Genomic DNA, 15,548 nt, shown 5'->3' with positions numbered 1-15,548 from the left:
TAATTTTTTCTCCCGCCGCAGTTGGTTTCGTTGGTTAAATTTATGGTCAAAGTTGAACCTCGGGAAGCGCGGACGCACTATATTTTGGAATGAAGGGAGTAGTAAACAAGAACAAGCTGGTTGAATTTGGGGACTCCACTCCCAACCCTAGCCGTCCCTCCTCCTCACCCCCCCTCCCCTCTTCCCTTCCTCGGCGCCGCCTGAGGCAGCCGCCGGGCAACCTCGGGGCGCCAAGGATAGCGGCCGCGGGGCCTCAGTTCCCCTGCCTCTGCATGGGGAACCCCGGATATGGAGCGGCGACTCTATTGGCAAGGCACGGCCGGCTAGCAGCCGTGCGGGCGGTGGATCTGGCGTCCCGGCCGCGCGGGCGGAGGGATCCGGTGTTCGTTGGCGGCCGGCGGCGGCTTCTGCGGTGGCCGGTGCGCGCGATCTGGCGCCTCCCCTCCTCTCCTGTTCGGCATGCGGGCCAGCCTGGTCGGGCCGCGCTTCCTTGGGTCGCCGGTTCTGTACAGGAGCCGCTGCTGGTGGCGGGTGAGGGAGTCCTGGATTAGGGGGTGTTCGGGCAGCCGGACTATACCTTCAGCCGGACTCCAGGACTATGAAGATACAAGATTGAAGACTTCGTCCCGTGTCCGGATGGGACTTTCCTTGGCGTGGAAGGCAAGCTTGGCGATGCGGATATTCAAGATCTCTTACCATTGTAACCGACTTTGTGTAACCCTAACCCTCTCCGGTGTCTATATAAACCGGAGGGTTTTAGTCCGTAGGACAACTTCATCATACAACAATCATACCATAGGCTAGCTTCTAGGGTTTAGCCTCCTTGATCTCGTGGTAGATCTACTCTTGTACTACCCATATCATCAATATTAATCAAGCAGGACGTAGGGTTTTACCTCCATCAAGAGGGCCCGAACCTGGGTAAAACATCGTGTTCCTTGCCTCCTGTTACCATCCGGCCTAGACGCACAGTTCGGGACCCCCTACCCAAGATCCGCCGGTTTTGACACTGACATTGGTGCTTTCATGGAGAGTTCCTCTGTGTCGTCGCTTTTAGGCCCGATGGCTCCTTCGATCATCAACAACGATGCAGTCCAGGGTGAGACTTTTCTCCCCGGACAGATCTTCGTCTTCGGCGGCTTCGCACTGCGGGCCAATTCGCTTGGCCACCTTGAGCAGATCGAAAGCTACGCCCCTGGCCATCAGGTCAGGTTTGGAAGCCTAAACTACACGGATGACATCCGCGGGGACTTGATCTTCGACGGATTCGAGCCACAGCCAAGCGCGCCGCACTGTCTCGATGGGCATGATATAGCTCTGCCGTCGAACAACGCCTTGGAGGCCGCACACGCATCGGTTCCGACCATTGATTCGGAGCCTACTGCGCCGATCGAGGATCAGCGGTTGGACGCTGCCTCAAGGGCTGCGATCTCAGAGGCGATCGAGCCGAACTCCAGCCCCGCACTCTGCATGGCCCGTGACTCCGAGGAGCCGAATTCCTCTCCGAACTCCGAGCCCCCCGCGCCCCTGCCGATCGAATCCGATTGGGCGCCGATAATGGAGTTCACCGCCGCGGACATCTTTCAGCACTCGCCCTTCGGCGACATCCTGAATTCTCTAAAGTATCTCTCTTTATCAGGAGAGCCCTGGCCGGACTATGGTCAGCAAGGTTGGGATACGGACGATGAAGAAATTCAAAACCCACCCACCACCCACTTCGTAGCCACTGTCGACGACTTAACCGACATGCTTGACTTCGACTCCGAAGACATCGATGGCATGGACGACGATGCAGGAGACAAACAAGAACCAGCACCTGTAGGGCGCTGGAAGGCCACCTCGTCATATGACATATATATGGTGGACACTCCAAAGGATGGAGATGGCGATGGAACAACGGAGGACGATAACTCTAAGAAACATCCCAAGCGCCGACGTCAGCGGCGCCGCTCTAAATCCCGCCAAAGCAAAAATGATGATTCTGGCACGGGAGATAATACTACTCCGGATAACACCGAAGAACACCCCCTCCAGCAAGATTCAGCACAGGAGGACAGAGAAGCCAGCCCTCACGAGAGGGCGGCGGACCAAGAGGTTGAGGACGATAATTATACGCCTCCCTCCGAAGACGAGGCAAGCCTCGACGATGACGAGTTCGTCGTGCCAGAGGATCTCGCCGAACAAGAGCGTTTTAAACGCAGGCTTATGGCCACGGCAAGCAGCCTCAAGAAAAAGCAGCAACAGCTTAGAGCTGATCAGGATTTGCTAGCTGACAGATGAACTGAAGTCCTTGCGGCCGAAGAGTATGAACTCGAACGCCCCTCCAAGAGTTACCCAAAGCGCAGGCTGCTACCCCGACTAGAGGAGGAAGCACCTACATCACCAGCGCATGACATGGCCGACCGGCCACCTCGTGGCCACGACAGAGAGGCCTCTTGACCCTCCACTCAAGCCATGCCCCGACATCGCGTCAAGCATACTAAGGCACGGGAAAATGCGCCCGACCTGCGCGAAATACTGGAGGACAAGGCAAGGCAAACAAGATCGATCTATGGATCACGCAGGCGCCCCACGGCACGTGACGGTGATCGTCACTGTGGATGCAATAAATCCGGCTAGGCCGAACTCAATAGACAAAGCTCCTTCAAGCTGCGTCGTGATATAGCCCAATACAGAGGCGCCGCACACCCACTTTGCTTCACAGATGAAGTAATGGATCATAAAATCCCCGAGGGCTTCAAACCCATAAACATCGAATCGTACGATGGCACAATAGATCCTGTGGTATGGATCGAGGATTATCTCCTTCATATCCACATGGCCCGCGGTGATGATCTACACGCCATCAAATACCTCCCACTCAAGCTTAAGGGACCGGCCCGGCATTGGCTTAACAGCTTGCCAGCAGACTCAATCGGTTCTTGGAAGGACCTGCAAGACGCATTCCTTGACAACTTCCAGGGCACTTATGTGTGACCACCGGACGCCGATGACCTAAGCCACATAATTCAGCAGCCAGAGGAATCGGCCAGGCAATTCTGGACACGGTTCCTAACAAAGAAAAACCAGATAGTCGACTGTCCGGACGCAGAGGCCTTAGCGGCCTTCAAGCATAATATCTGTGACAAGTGGCTTGCCCGGCACCTGGGACAGGAAAAGCCGAAATCTATGGCAGCCCTCACGACACTCATGACCCGCTTTTGCGCGGGAGAAGACAGCTGGCTAGCTCGCAGCAACAATTTAACCAAGAACCCTGGTAATTCGAATACCAAGGACAAAAGCGACAGGTCGCGTCAGAACAAACAAAAGCGCCGCGTTAACAGTGACAGCAACGAGGATACGGCAGTTAATGCCGGATTCCGAGGCTACAAATCCGGTCAACGGAAAAAGCCATTCAAAAGAAATACTCAGGGCCCGTCCAGTTTGGACCGAATACTCGACCGCTTGTGCCAGATACATGGCAGCCCCAAAAAGCCAGCCAATCACACCAACAGGGATTGTTGGGTGTTCAAGCAGGCATGCAAGTTAAGAGCCGAAAACAAAGACAAGGGGCTGCATAGCGACGACGAGGAGGAGCCCAGGCCACCGAACAACAGTGGACAAAAGGGATTTCCCCCGCAAGTGCGGACGGTGAACATGATATACGCAACCCACATCCCCAAGAGGGAGCGGAAGCGTGCGTTATGGGACGTATATGCGATAGAGCCAGTCGCCCCAAAGTTCAACCCATGGTCCTCCTGCCCGATCACCTTTGATCGAAGGGACCACCCCACTAGCATCCGTCACGGCGGCTTCGCCGCATTGGTTCTAGACCCAATCATTAACGGATTTCATCTCACAAGAGTCCTCATGGACGGCGGCAGCAGCCTGAACCTGCTTTACCAGGATACAGTGCGAAAAATGGGCATAGATCCCTCGAGGATCAAGCCCACCAAAACGACCTTTAAAGGCGTCATACCAGGTGTAGAAGCCAACTGTACAGGCTCAGTCACACTGGAAGTGGTCTTCAAATCTCTGGATAACTTCCGAAGCGAGGAGTTAATCTTCGACATAGTCCCGTTCCATAGTGGCTATCACGCACTGCTCGGGCGAACCGCATTCGCAAAATTCAACGCGGTACCACACTATGCATACCTCAAGCTCAAGATGCCAGGCCCTAGAGGAGTAATCACGGTCAATGAGAACACTGAACGCTCCCTCCGAACGGAGGAGCACACGGCAGCGCTCGCAGCAGAAGTACAAAGCAGCCTCTCTAGGCAGTTCTCCAGTTCGGCCTTCAAAAAGCCGGACACTATCAAGCGCGCCCAGAGTACCCTACAACAAGACCGCCTGGCACGTTCTAAGCTAGCGTAGAAATGCGGCCCCAACCCTAGCCCTCGCGATATAGCGAAACCAGTGCTTCGCGTAGATAACTACTCTCTTGAAATACCATGGGCACAGGGGAAGGGGCACTATCACGGCACGCCCGAAATACGGCTTAAACCGCACCAGTGGCTGTCGAATTCCTTTTTTTTCTCTTACTCTTAGGACTCCATACTTCGGATGACTCGTTCGGCAATTCAACTGCCGCACAAACGATGCAAGATCCAAGAAAGCAGACAAGCCACGCCGCATTATGGAACTCCCAGGTGGTCTCTATTGCGAGCAGTATACCTGTTTTTAATACAATTCCGCGGCCTGCCCCTGGCCAGGACGTGTTAAATAGTCCAATTTCTTTTGCTTATCGCACTATTTGTATCGTTCCGCTTTCATAGCAGCCTTTCTATAAACAATGCATAGCTTTTTGTCTATTTTTTTGCATTATCCTCTTGTTATATATGTGTTTATTAAGAACATGTTGCATCCGTACACTGTGGTACGGCAAAAATACGCCAGGGGCTTCAGTACCCATCAATATGGCGTGAGAAGTCCGTACACTTTCACAAGTGCGGCACCCCGAACTTATAGCACTATATGCATCGGCTTCGAATCATGATTTGGGTCAATAGTTGGGTTTGCCCGGCTCCTATGTTTTAGTGCCTTATGTTTCGCTATATCGGCTAAGGTAGCACTAGGAGAACAACTGCGATTGTGCCCCAGTTGAGCTGGGCTGAGCACCTCAGTAGAGAAAGCTAAAACTGACTGTCATCATGAGGCGAGAGACCAGTCGCTGTTCGAGAGGTTTTTCAAGTCCTTAAAGACTTATGCCGCTTCGAGCGAGGAACCGGCTTTGTCCGGCCAAGGCGTGGATAGTGCCCCGAACTGGGTCTTCCGAATACTAGAGGCTTCGCCGAAATTTAAAATTATAGAGTTCTATGGCTAAGTGAGAGTGTTCAAGCATTATAGTCCGATTGCCTTGTTCGTTGTGCTGAGCGCCTCCCTCGACGGACCCAATCATGGGAAAAAGAGCGCTCAGGTTTATCCCGAACACCCCAGCACTAGTGGCATGGGGGCAGAAGCCGACGACTGGCCATCTCTCAATTTTTTGATAAACGGCCGCATAGAAAGTAATATTTTAAATTCAACAAGCATTTCTTAGCGCATATGAACAAGTTTTCAGCGCACAGGATAACACGAGCGAGTTCATTCAAAAATTATATCCTTGGTACATTCATCCGCCATAAGGCGGGCACCAGCCAGAACATCCTTGTAATAGTTCTCGGGCTTGCGATGCTCCTTCCCCGGCGGCGGCCCGTCCCTCACAAGCTTCTCACCGTCCAGCTTACCCCAGTGCACCTTTGCATGGGCAAGGACCCTACGGGCACCTTCGATGCAGACGGAGCGCTTGATGACCTCGAGCCTTGGACAAGCCTTCACCAGCCGCCACACCAGTCCGAAGTAGCTCCCAGGCAGGGCCTCTCCAGGCCACAACCGAACTATGAAGCCCTTCAGGGCTTGTTCGGCCGCCTTATGGAGCTCGACCAGCTGCTTTAGCTGGTCGCTCAAGGGCACAGGGTGTTCGGCCTCAGCGTACTGAGACCAGAACACCTTCTCTGTCGAGCTGCCTTCCTCGACTCGGTAGAATGCGACGGCATCGGATACGCTGCGGGGAAGATCTGCGAATGCCCCTGGAGAGCTCCGGATTCGGGTAAGTAACAAGTAGTTTACTTTTATATGTCTGCTTTGCATAGAGAATGCCTTACCCACCGCTATCTTTTTCACCGCATCCAATTCCTGGAGGGCCTTCTGGGCTTCGGCCTTGGCAGATTTGGCAGTTTTAAGGGCCGCAGCAAGCTCGGACGCTTGCGTCTTTGAGTCGAGCTCCAAACTCTCATGTTTTTTCATGAGAGCCTGAAGCTCTTGCTGCACCTCGCCGGCCTGCGCCTCAAATTTCTCCCGCTCGGTGCGCTCCGAGGCCGCTTTCTTCTCGGCCTCGGACAGCGCCTGCTTGAGGGTCGCCACCTTAGTTGTGGCCCCTACAATAAGCAGTGTACTCCTGTCATTTTTTGCAATTGCGTCTTCTTATAGGCATTTTTTCTATAAGGTATCTCTTACCTTCTTTCTCCTCGAGCTTCCGTTTGGCAAGGCCGAGCTCTTGCTCGGTTCGCTCGAGGCCCTGCTTCAGGGCACCCACCTCCGCAGTCAGTGCGGCGGTGGCTAGCAGCGAAGCCTGCATACGTATATTGACTCCTTTTTAGTTAGACTCCTGCGATATTTAATAGATCCTCTATTAGGCTTTTCTTTCCGAACGCCAAACAGAGCATCAGGGGCTACTGTCTATGCAGTAATATTTTTACATATTTTTTACTTACCTCGAAGCCTGTTAGAAGGCTAGCACAAGCTTCAGTCAGTCCGCTTTTGGCGGACCGAACCTTCTGGACCACCGTACTCATGATGGTACGGTGCTCCTCGTCGATGGAGGCGCCCTTAAGCACCTCCAGCAGATTGTCTGGTGCCTCCGGTTGGACGGAGGACGCCGGCTCAATAGGCTTGCTCCTCTTGGCAGGAGTTCGCCCGTCGCGGTCCGAAACCGTTGATGATTCCGGCACGGTGTCCGGCTTAAAGCCGGACTTGGAGCCCTGGGGGGTATGGTCCCCTTTACTCCTGGAGTCCGGGAGGTCGCCTCGCGGTTCCTCCTGGACCACCTCCTCTTGCCCCGGAGCTTGTCGCGACGCCACTTCGGCGTCATCTGCAGCACAGGGGGAGGCAGCGGGCGGAACTGAATTCACGTCCGATGAATCCAGGGAGCCGCTCGATGACTCATCGAGCCCGTCCTTGGGCGGGCTGCATGATTATATTCGACATTAGGGAAAGCTACGCAACAAAAGGAATATCATGAGTTACTCTGATATCCGAACACTTACGATTTCGCCAGACGCTTGGCCCTGTCCGGCCACTCCTCTTCGTCCTCGTCGGCGTCGGGGGCGTAGTCCGGCGGAGGGGTTTTCCTCTTCTTGGACCCTTCGGCCTCCCCTACTGGGGCGGCCTTCCTCTTCTTTCCTCCCCCCGCTGGAGGGGGAGAGGTTTCTTCTTCCTCCTTCTCGTCTTCACGGGAGGAGTGCGTCTCGGACTCGTCGGACGACGAGTCCGACACCACCATATGCCGGGAACTCTTTCGAGTCCCCATGGCCTTCTTCTTCTTGGCCTTCTTCTCCGGCACCACATAAGGTGCCGGAACCAGCAGCTTCACTAGGAGAGCAGGGGCTGGGTCTTCGGGCAAGGGAGCCGGACAGTTAATCAGTCTGGACTTCGCCTACCTATCCTGTCAAAGGTGAGGGAGTTTAGATCCCGCATAGAGTCAAACTATGAAGAAAACTTAACATCCTGTAAAAGATGAAAATATTTTACCTCGCCAGCAGGACGCTGCGAGCTGAATCCGCGGTCTTCGGAGGCGGATGTGGGAGCCTCGGTGCCTTTGGTTAGCCCCCTCCAGACATCTTCGTACGTCGTGTCGAAGAGCCTGCTTAGAGTTCGGTGCTGCGCCGGGTTGAACTCCCACAAATTGAAGTCCCGTTCTTGACATGGAAGGATTCGGCGGACGAGCATGACCTGGACTACGTTGACAAGCTTGAGCTGCTTGTTCACCAGGGACTGGATGCATTTTTGCAGTCCGGTCACCTCTTCTTCGTCGCCCCACGACAAGCCCGTCTCTTTCCAGGACGTGAGCCATGTAGGGGGTCCGGATCGGAATTCAGGGGCTGCGATCCACTTCGGATCACGTGGCTCGGTGATGTAAAACCACCCTGACTGCCACCCCTTCAAGGTCTCCACAAAGGAGCCCTCGAGCCATAGGACGTTGGCTATTTTGCCCGCCATGGCACCTCCGCACTCCGCCTGGTTGCCGCGCACCACCTTTGGCTTGATGTTGAAGGTCTTGAGCCAGAGGCCGAAATGGGGACGGATGCAGAGGAAAACCTCGCACACGATGATAAACGCCGAGATATTGAGGATGAAGTTCGGGGCCAGATCGTGGAAATCTAGGCCATAGTAGAACATGAGCCCGCGGACAAAGGGGTGGAGAGGAAAACCCAGTCCGCGGAGGAAGTGGGGAAGAAATACTACCCTCTCATGGGGCCTTGGGGTGGGGAGAAGCTGCCCCTCCTCAGGAAGCCGGTGCGCGATGTCTTTGGACAGGTATCCAGCCTTCCTTAACCTTTTGACATGGCCCTCCGTGACGGAGGAGACCATCCACTTGCCTCCCGCTCCGGACATTGTTGGAGAAGGTTGAGGTAGGAAGTGCGGGCTTGGGCGCTGGAGCTCGGGTGCGCAAATGATGGATAGGCAAAGGAGGAAGAAGGCGTAGGTAAGAAGGTGGATCCTTATCCCCTTATATGGGCGGATGCGACTATGCGTCCCCACCAGCCTAGTAAAACTCGCTTGCCTCCCAAGCGCCGTGATAAATGGCGCGGTTGGGTTACCCACGTCCGTATTGATGAGAATCCCGTAAATGGGGGACACGATCTCTACTTTGACAAGACGTGCCAAGGAAACCGCCTCGCAAAACACGCTGAGGTGGAAAAGTGAAAACGATTCGAATAAAGGCTTGGCCGTAGTGTGATGTCACGCTGCGGAATATGTCAGCAGATTAGATTTGTGTTAATATTATTCTTTCTGTGGGAATACGTGGAAACTTATTTTGCAGAGCCGGACACTACTCTTGGTGTTTACAAACTTTTATGAAGAATTTGGAGGAGGAACCCGCCTTGCAATGCCGAAGACAATCTATGCGCCGGACTCGTCGTCATTGAAGCCTGGTTCAGGGGCTACTGAGGGAGTCTTGGATTAGGGGGTGGTCGGGTAGCCGGACTATACCTTCAGCCGGACTCCAGGACTATGAAGATACAAGATTGAAGACTCCGTCCCGTGTCCGGATGGGACTTTCCTTGGCGTGGAAGGCAAGCTTGGCGATGCGGATATTCAAGATCTCCTACCATTGTAACCGACTTTGTGTAACCCTAACCCTCTTCGGTGTCTATATAAACTGGAGGGTTTTAGTCCGTAGGACAACTTCATCATACAACAATCATACCATAGGCTAGCTTCTAGGGTTTAGCCTCCTTAATCTCGTGGTAGATCTACTCTTGTACTACCCATATCATCAATATTAATCAAGCAGGACGTAGGGTTTTACCTCCATCAAGAGGGCCCGAACCTGGGTAAAACATCGTGTTCCTTACCTCCTGTTACCATCCGGCCTAGACGCACAGTTCGGAACCCCCTACCCGAGATCCGCCGGTTTTGACACCGACAGCGGGGATCTAGTTCGGGCGAAATCCCTGGTCGGCCATGTCCGGCCGCGTCGACGGCGGCGCCTGAGGGCGCCGTTCCCCTCCTTGGAAGCGTCAGTATGGACTGATCCCCTCACTTCCCCTTCCCCTAGGTCTCTCGGGCGAAAGCCCTAACTTTGTTGGGCGGCGACAGCGCTCACGACGTCGTTCCCTTCTTGAAGGCGTCACTTTGGGAACCTTGGGGCTGGGTGGCGCTTGTGGGTGGTGGGAGACGGCGGTGGTGCGGCCCTACCCTAGCATGGATCTACGTCCGTTGCTTGGAGATGGACTCGCGTAGGTGGAGGTCGTCGTTTGGCGTCATGATGACGCCGATGGCGGAGACACCTGCCAAGGTTGGCACCTCAATTTGCTCTGAAGATGGACCAGTGGAAGATGACGGCGACGACACATGTCAGTGCGTCGGATCGATTTGTGCATCAGACCCGATATGTGGCTCGATCGGGGCCTCCTGCTTTAGATGTTAGGCTTAGGTGAGAGATCTGGATATTTGGCCCAGCTCGCACCCATTCATCAAAAATGCTACACCTACGTAAAAGCCTACGTAATCTTACGAAACTTCCCTAACTAAACCTTCCACCGCCCCTGATTTCAACGGGGTGGGCCCCCCTCCCCTGATTTCCTTTAACAAAAAGGCCACAGCTGTTACATTAATTACGTATAGATAGCTACGTAGGTGTAGCATTGATGTCCTTTCATCATATGGATTGGAGTAGCCACAGATGTTGTCAAGATGGCGGATTCAGACATATTGTTATACTACTTTGTAAGGTCCTCGAGAATAATCAATAAAATGACAGCATGCATCTCTCAGATGTGAGGCCAGGGTCATCCTCCTTTTCTGAAAAAAAGAACAAGCTGGTTCAAACATAGCAGTTCCAAACAAGCATATTGCCCAAGAGAAATTCTAACGATCTTTCCATCATTTTGCATTAATTCAGGAGCACCAGGATGGGCATAGAAATACACCAGATGACAAATTGGGATCAAACGGCTGAGCCACTTTGGTTCAGAGTTATTTCTCGCTTGCAAACACAGAACTAGAAAAAGGATAAAACTTAAACCTCACTCGTTAACGGCGCACAAGCTTGTCGCCGGCAACTAACAACCGTAAGGGAAAACAAAGTCCGGCGAGTCACCGACCGGCACCGAGGAAGAACTCCAGGTTTTGCAGCTGAGGGCTTCGCGCAGATTCTCTTTGCGAAGCGACCAGCAAACTACATCAAAGCTATCTAGCTATATTTCATCTTCTCCTGAACCTGAGCACGACTAAATCAAACACCAGCAGGGCCTGAAGTTGCTGCCCTGCTCCTCACATCTTCCATGTGTAGGCAACCGGGCTGCGGACGACATGCTCGTCGCTCGCCCATGATATCCACCCGAAGTCCGGCTTGGCGCGGCCCGGGCCGGCGGCCTTGGATTCGAAGGTGACATAGTACCTCTGCTTCTGCCCCACCTTCTTGAACACGAGCCTCGCCGGCGTCACCGTGACGCCGGCGGACGCGGGGCCGCTCACCTTCACGTCGTAGACGGCCATGGCCGGGCCGACGTTGGTCAGCTCCCTCCTGTACCTCACCACGTGCCTCGGCTTCTTCCTGAACACGACGGAGAAGGATGGGTAGTTGAGGTCGCCGGGGCGGGACCTCGGCGGGCACGAGACGTTGGCCATCTTGGTGATCACCCGGATGTGGGCCGCGCTGTAGTCCAGGGAGCAGAGGAAGGCGACGTAGTCGCTGGTGGAGATGTCGTACACGAGGCCCGGGGAGAGTGCCTTCTGCGGGTCGACATGGCCTGCGCCGAAGCCGAACGGGGTCGCCGGTGAGCTCCCGGCGGCGTCCCGGAGCGAGGAGTTCGTGTTGTCCATGGTGTATGTGGTGGTCATCAGCGCCGACTTGATGGCCGCTGGGCTCCAGTTTGGATGCGCCGCCTTGAGCAGCGCGGCCAGTCCGCTGATGTGTGGGCAGGACATCGATGTCCCTGCAGGAATCACAATCACACTATTGTTCAGTAAAAGTGTAAAACACAAAGGGAGTGAGCTGAATATTTATTGTACTCATATTTGGTTTGGAGGCAATCCGGTATCTTGTCACGAGATCCAGCATGCAATGCTAGAAACCACTCAAACCAAAAAGTAACAAGGGAAAGTAACTTTCTTTGGTGGTGTTGGCTTTGAAAGGTTTCACATCTAGTCTAGTCTAGTCGTCTAGAGCATCACATGTGCGCGTCTGACAAAAGGCAGTGAAAACAAGTGCTGTTTCTGTTTCCTCCAACAAGCAGCGAAAGTTGAAATGAAATGGCGCCTTTTTGGAACTTTAGTCTGAAGGATTTGATTGTGGGTAGCATTTTTTTTCATAGTCAATTTGCGCAGGCCGTAAAAAATGAGTGGTAATTCCAAACATGATGACAATATCAGCAGAAACTGAATCTGAACAGTGCACTCACCGGAGATGATGTTGAAGGGAGTCCGGCGGCCGTCCTTGGCGAGCCCGGTCGGCCCTTTGACGCCGGACCACCCGGCCAGGATGTTCACGCCCGGACCGATCATGTCCGGCTTCAGGATGTCGGGCACGACGGTGTTGGGCCCGCGGGAGCTGAACGCCGCCACGACGGGCGACGGCTGGATGCCGAGGGCCGTCCCGCCGAAGCTCAGCATTGCCATCGGCCGGCCACCGCGCTGGGCGTAGTCCCGTATCTTGTCACCGGTCGACTTGCCCACCGCCACGGCCGGGAGGAGGTGGCTGTCTGCCACGAGCTCCTCGCCGCTCGCTGCCGTGTTCGCAAGCACCATCCCGGCACCGCCAGCGGCCTTGACGACGGCGCCCTTCTCCACGCGCGCGTTCACGCCGCGGTCGCACAGCACAATCTTACCGCGCACGGACGCCGGGTTGAGCGTGCCCGAGAGACAGAGCTTGCTTGCGTTGTCACGGCTGTCGCCGTAGACGAGAGGGAGCATGACGGGGCGGCCGGATTGGGCGTAGAGGGACACGCCAGCCAGACGCGCGCCGGATGGGAGCGTGACGTAGGCAGGGAAGTCGCGGTCCAGCGTGCCCGCGCCGACGGTGGCCACCCACGGCGCGGAGTTCGCGACCGTGGCGCCGGACGGGCCGGAGTTGCCTGCTGAGCAGGCCACGAACACGCCGGCCGCCGCGGCACCGAAGGCGCCTACTGCCACGGTGTCCCGGTAGTACGGCGCCGCGCCGCCGCCGAGCGACAGGGATAGCACGCCCACCCCGTCGGCCACGGCGGAGTCAATGCCAGCTAGAATGTCAGAGCCGAGGCACCCCTCCGGCCAGCATACCTTGTACGCCGCCACGCGAGCCCCGGGCGCCATTCCGCGTGCCGTTCCTGTGGCGTACCCGAACAGGCTCGCGTTGGTCACCGCCGCGCCCGCTGCAGTCGTCGCCGTGTGCGTCCCGTGGCCGTCCCTGTCCCGCGCCGACCGCCTCCCCGCACCCATCCCCCCGCGGCCGCCGTTCGCGGCGCGGAAGCCCCGCGAGAAGCTCCGCGCGCCTACGAGCTTCCTCCCGCACGCGCTCGCCGGGAAGTCCACGCCGGCCTCGCACACGCCCTTCCAATGCGCGGGTGGCGGCGGGAGGTCTCCGCCCGCGAAGCTCGGCGACTCCGGCCAGACGCCGGTGTCAAGAACCCCTATGACCACGTCGTGCGAGGCCGCGTCCAAGTTGTGGATGGCCGGCTGGTACGCCGGGGAGAGCAGCCCCAAGAACTCCGGGGTGCGCGTGGTGTGGAGCTGGAACACGGTGTCCGGCACGACCTGCAGCACGCCCGGGCTGTCGCGGAGGAGCGGCAGGTGGTGCGGGAGCAGCGCGGCCGCGAAACCGTGCGCGGCGACGGAGTAGGAGTAGAGCAGGTGGCGCGCCGGGTCGATGGACAGGGACTGGAGGTGCGCCGCGTGCCAATGGGCCGGGGATGGGTGCGCCGCCGGCATGGCCGCCGGGTCCATGAACACGATGTAGGTCGTCGTCCTGCCGCCGCTGCTGGAGACGTCGGCGTCGCCATTGACATTGGCAAGCGAGTGGCTTGCAAGGAGGACGAGGACGGAGAGCAGCAGGTGAGTGCCCTCCATTGGGGGAGTGGAGAGTGGGGAACGGGAAGTGAGGGGAGGACGAGACTGAGGCTGACTGAGATGGTGGTGATAATGGCTAGTGTCTGGGAAAGCGCTTGTGCGTGTGGGGAGATGGGGCCCTTCTGCAGGGCTTTAGAGAGGTTTTCTGGGCTTTTTGGCGGATCAGCATGAGTGATCAGGGAGGAAGAAGATGCTCCGTTTTCCCGCTTTTCCTTTGGGGCCAGATAAACTTGAGATGATTAGGGAGTGATGCGGCATCTTTCCCAGGATTAGTTGGCTTTCGTGATTATTTTGGTTTCTAGTAAGTGATGAGAGAATAAGACTGTGTTGGTAACGCCTCTATCGAGTGCCTAATAATTCGTTGATCAAGTATATCCTTTTGTTCATCATTCGCCTTTCCACCATCTATTCCGGCTTACCTCCTCAATTTCCAAGTAGAACCCTCTCGAACTGTTCTTCAAAACACCACTACTAGAGAAAAGTCTAACAGCAGCGCGGGTTTTCGGCCTTTTAGTAGCGCGGGGGCCGGCGCTACTAATAAGGCACTACCGCTAATGTATAGCAGTAGCGCTGGTCCACCCGCGCTACTGCTACACAATTGTTGCAGCAGCGCGCTTAAAGGAACATCGCTGCTGCTAATAGCTATAGCGCGCTTCCCCTGTGCGCGCTACTGCTACAACCGCGCTGCTGCTAACTTTTCTCCACTCGCTACTGCTAATTTTAATAGTTTTTTGTTTTTTTTGGCATATTTGTTTTGTATTTGAACATGCTTTATAGAAGAATCTTTAGCACACACAAATGTCATCATGATACACATACAAATGCCTACGAGACCACAAATGTAATCATAGCATATACATACAAATAGTCTCGTCATAATCATCATCCAACACAAAGTGGTATCTTGTCATCATCTCGAAAATAGCGATACATGCAAGTCTCGAATACTTGCAACTACAACGTCATCCATCTAAACAAAGGTATACGCGAGAAGTGCTATCACTATGAGTGAGAGCGGAACTATGCAGTACATGAGATGGCGGTTACGAGTCCTCTCTCGCGCTAGCGTGAACCTCAATTAACTAGCTTCTCCTTCTTGTCTGCTTTTGAAGCCTTTATGGCTGGCGTCCGAGAACCCATTCACTTGCGCCTGACACTCATGCCACTCGTTGTACACCCCCGGAACCTTCCCTTTGTACACGACATAGCAGTTCCATCTCGCCATCAAGAAACTAGGTACCTGTTAGAGATGCATGTTCATGAAGAGGATGTACAATCATATATATGCAACAAAATATACTAGAGAACACCGAAAAAGAAAGGGTTAGCAACTAGATGCAACATACAGTATGCAAATTAATTAACAAGAGGTACGCAGGTCATTGTACGCAAACTAACAAAGTAGCGTTACGCAAGTTCGGCAGGGATCGTGGACATCACAAAGTTGCATCCCTACAAATAGTATACAAGTTCAACCGACACATATCATCATCATAGGCATCATAAATCACTAGAAGTTCCATCCTTCCATATCATCGAGGATGGACCCTAGCTTCTTGAACGGCGTGAGGTCTAGACGTTGCATGCCTATGCGAGTTCGGACGTCAACTCGCGATATAGGGCCGTGGTGGAACATCCCCTTCTCATCGACGACTTCTTTCATGATGATCGTCGCAATGTCGCTTTGGATGCGAAAGAAGTCATCTCTAAATTTATAATCCGCTTCTCCATGAGATTCTAGCCACTTGTGGATATGATCA

The 15,548-nt window shown here is 54.8% G+C and overlaps 1 protein-coding gene across 1 annotated transcript; it reads right to left on the bottom strand.

The window, feature by feature from the left end:
* Positions 1–10,595: 10,595 nt before the first annotated feature.
* LOC125521609 (subtilisin-like protease SBT1.8) lies at positions 10,596–13,874 on the bottom strand. Its single transcript, XM_048686667.1, has 2 exons — positions 12,147–13,874; positions 10,596–11,681 (listed from the first exon to the last, which is right to left on the bottom strand). The coding sequence occupies exons 1-2, from the start codon at positions 13,786–13,788 to the stop codon at positions 11,017–11,019; spliced, it is 2,307 nt and encodes a 768-aa protein (XP_048542624.1). The 5' UTR covers positions 13,789–13,874; the 3' UTR covers positions 10,596–11,016.
* Positions 13,875–15,548: the final 1,674 nt, after the last annotated feature.

The sequence above is a fragment of the Triticum urartu genome, chromosome 7 (genome assembly GCF_003073215.2).
Source record: "Triticum urartu cultivar G1812 chromosome 7, Tu2.1, whole genome shotgun sequence".
NCBI classification, from domain to species: Eukaryota; Viridiplantae; Streptophyta; class Magnoliopsida; order Poales; family Poaceae; genus Triticum; species Triticum urartu.
Note: the sequence above shows the minus strand (reverse complement) of the source record. Positions and strands in the feature narration are given on the sequence as shown.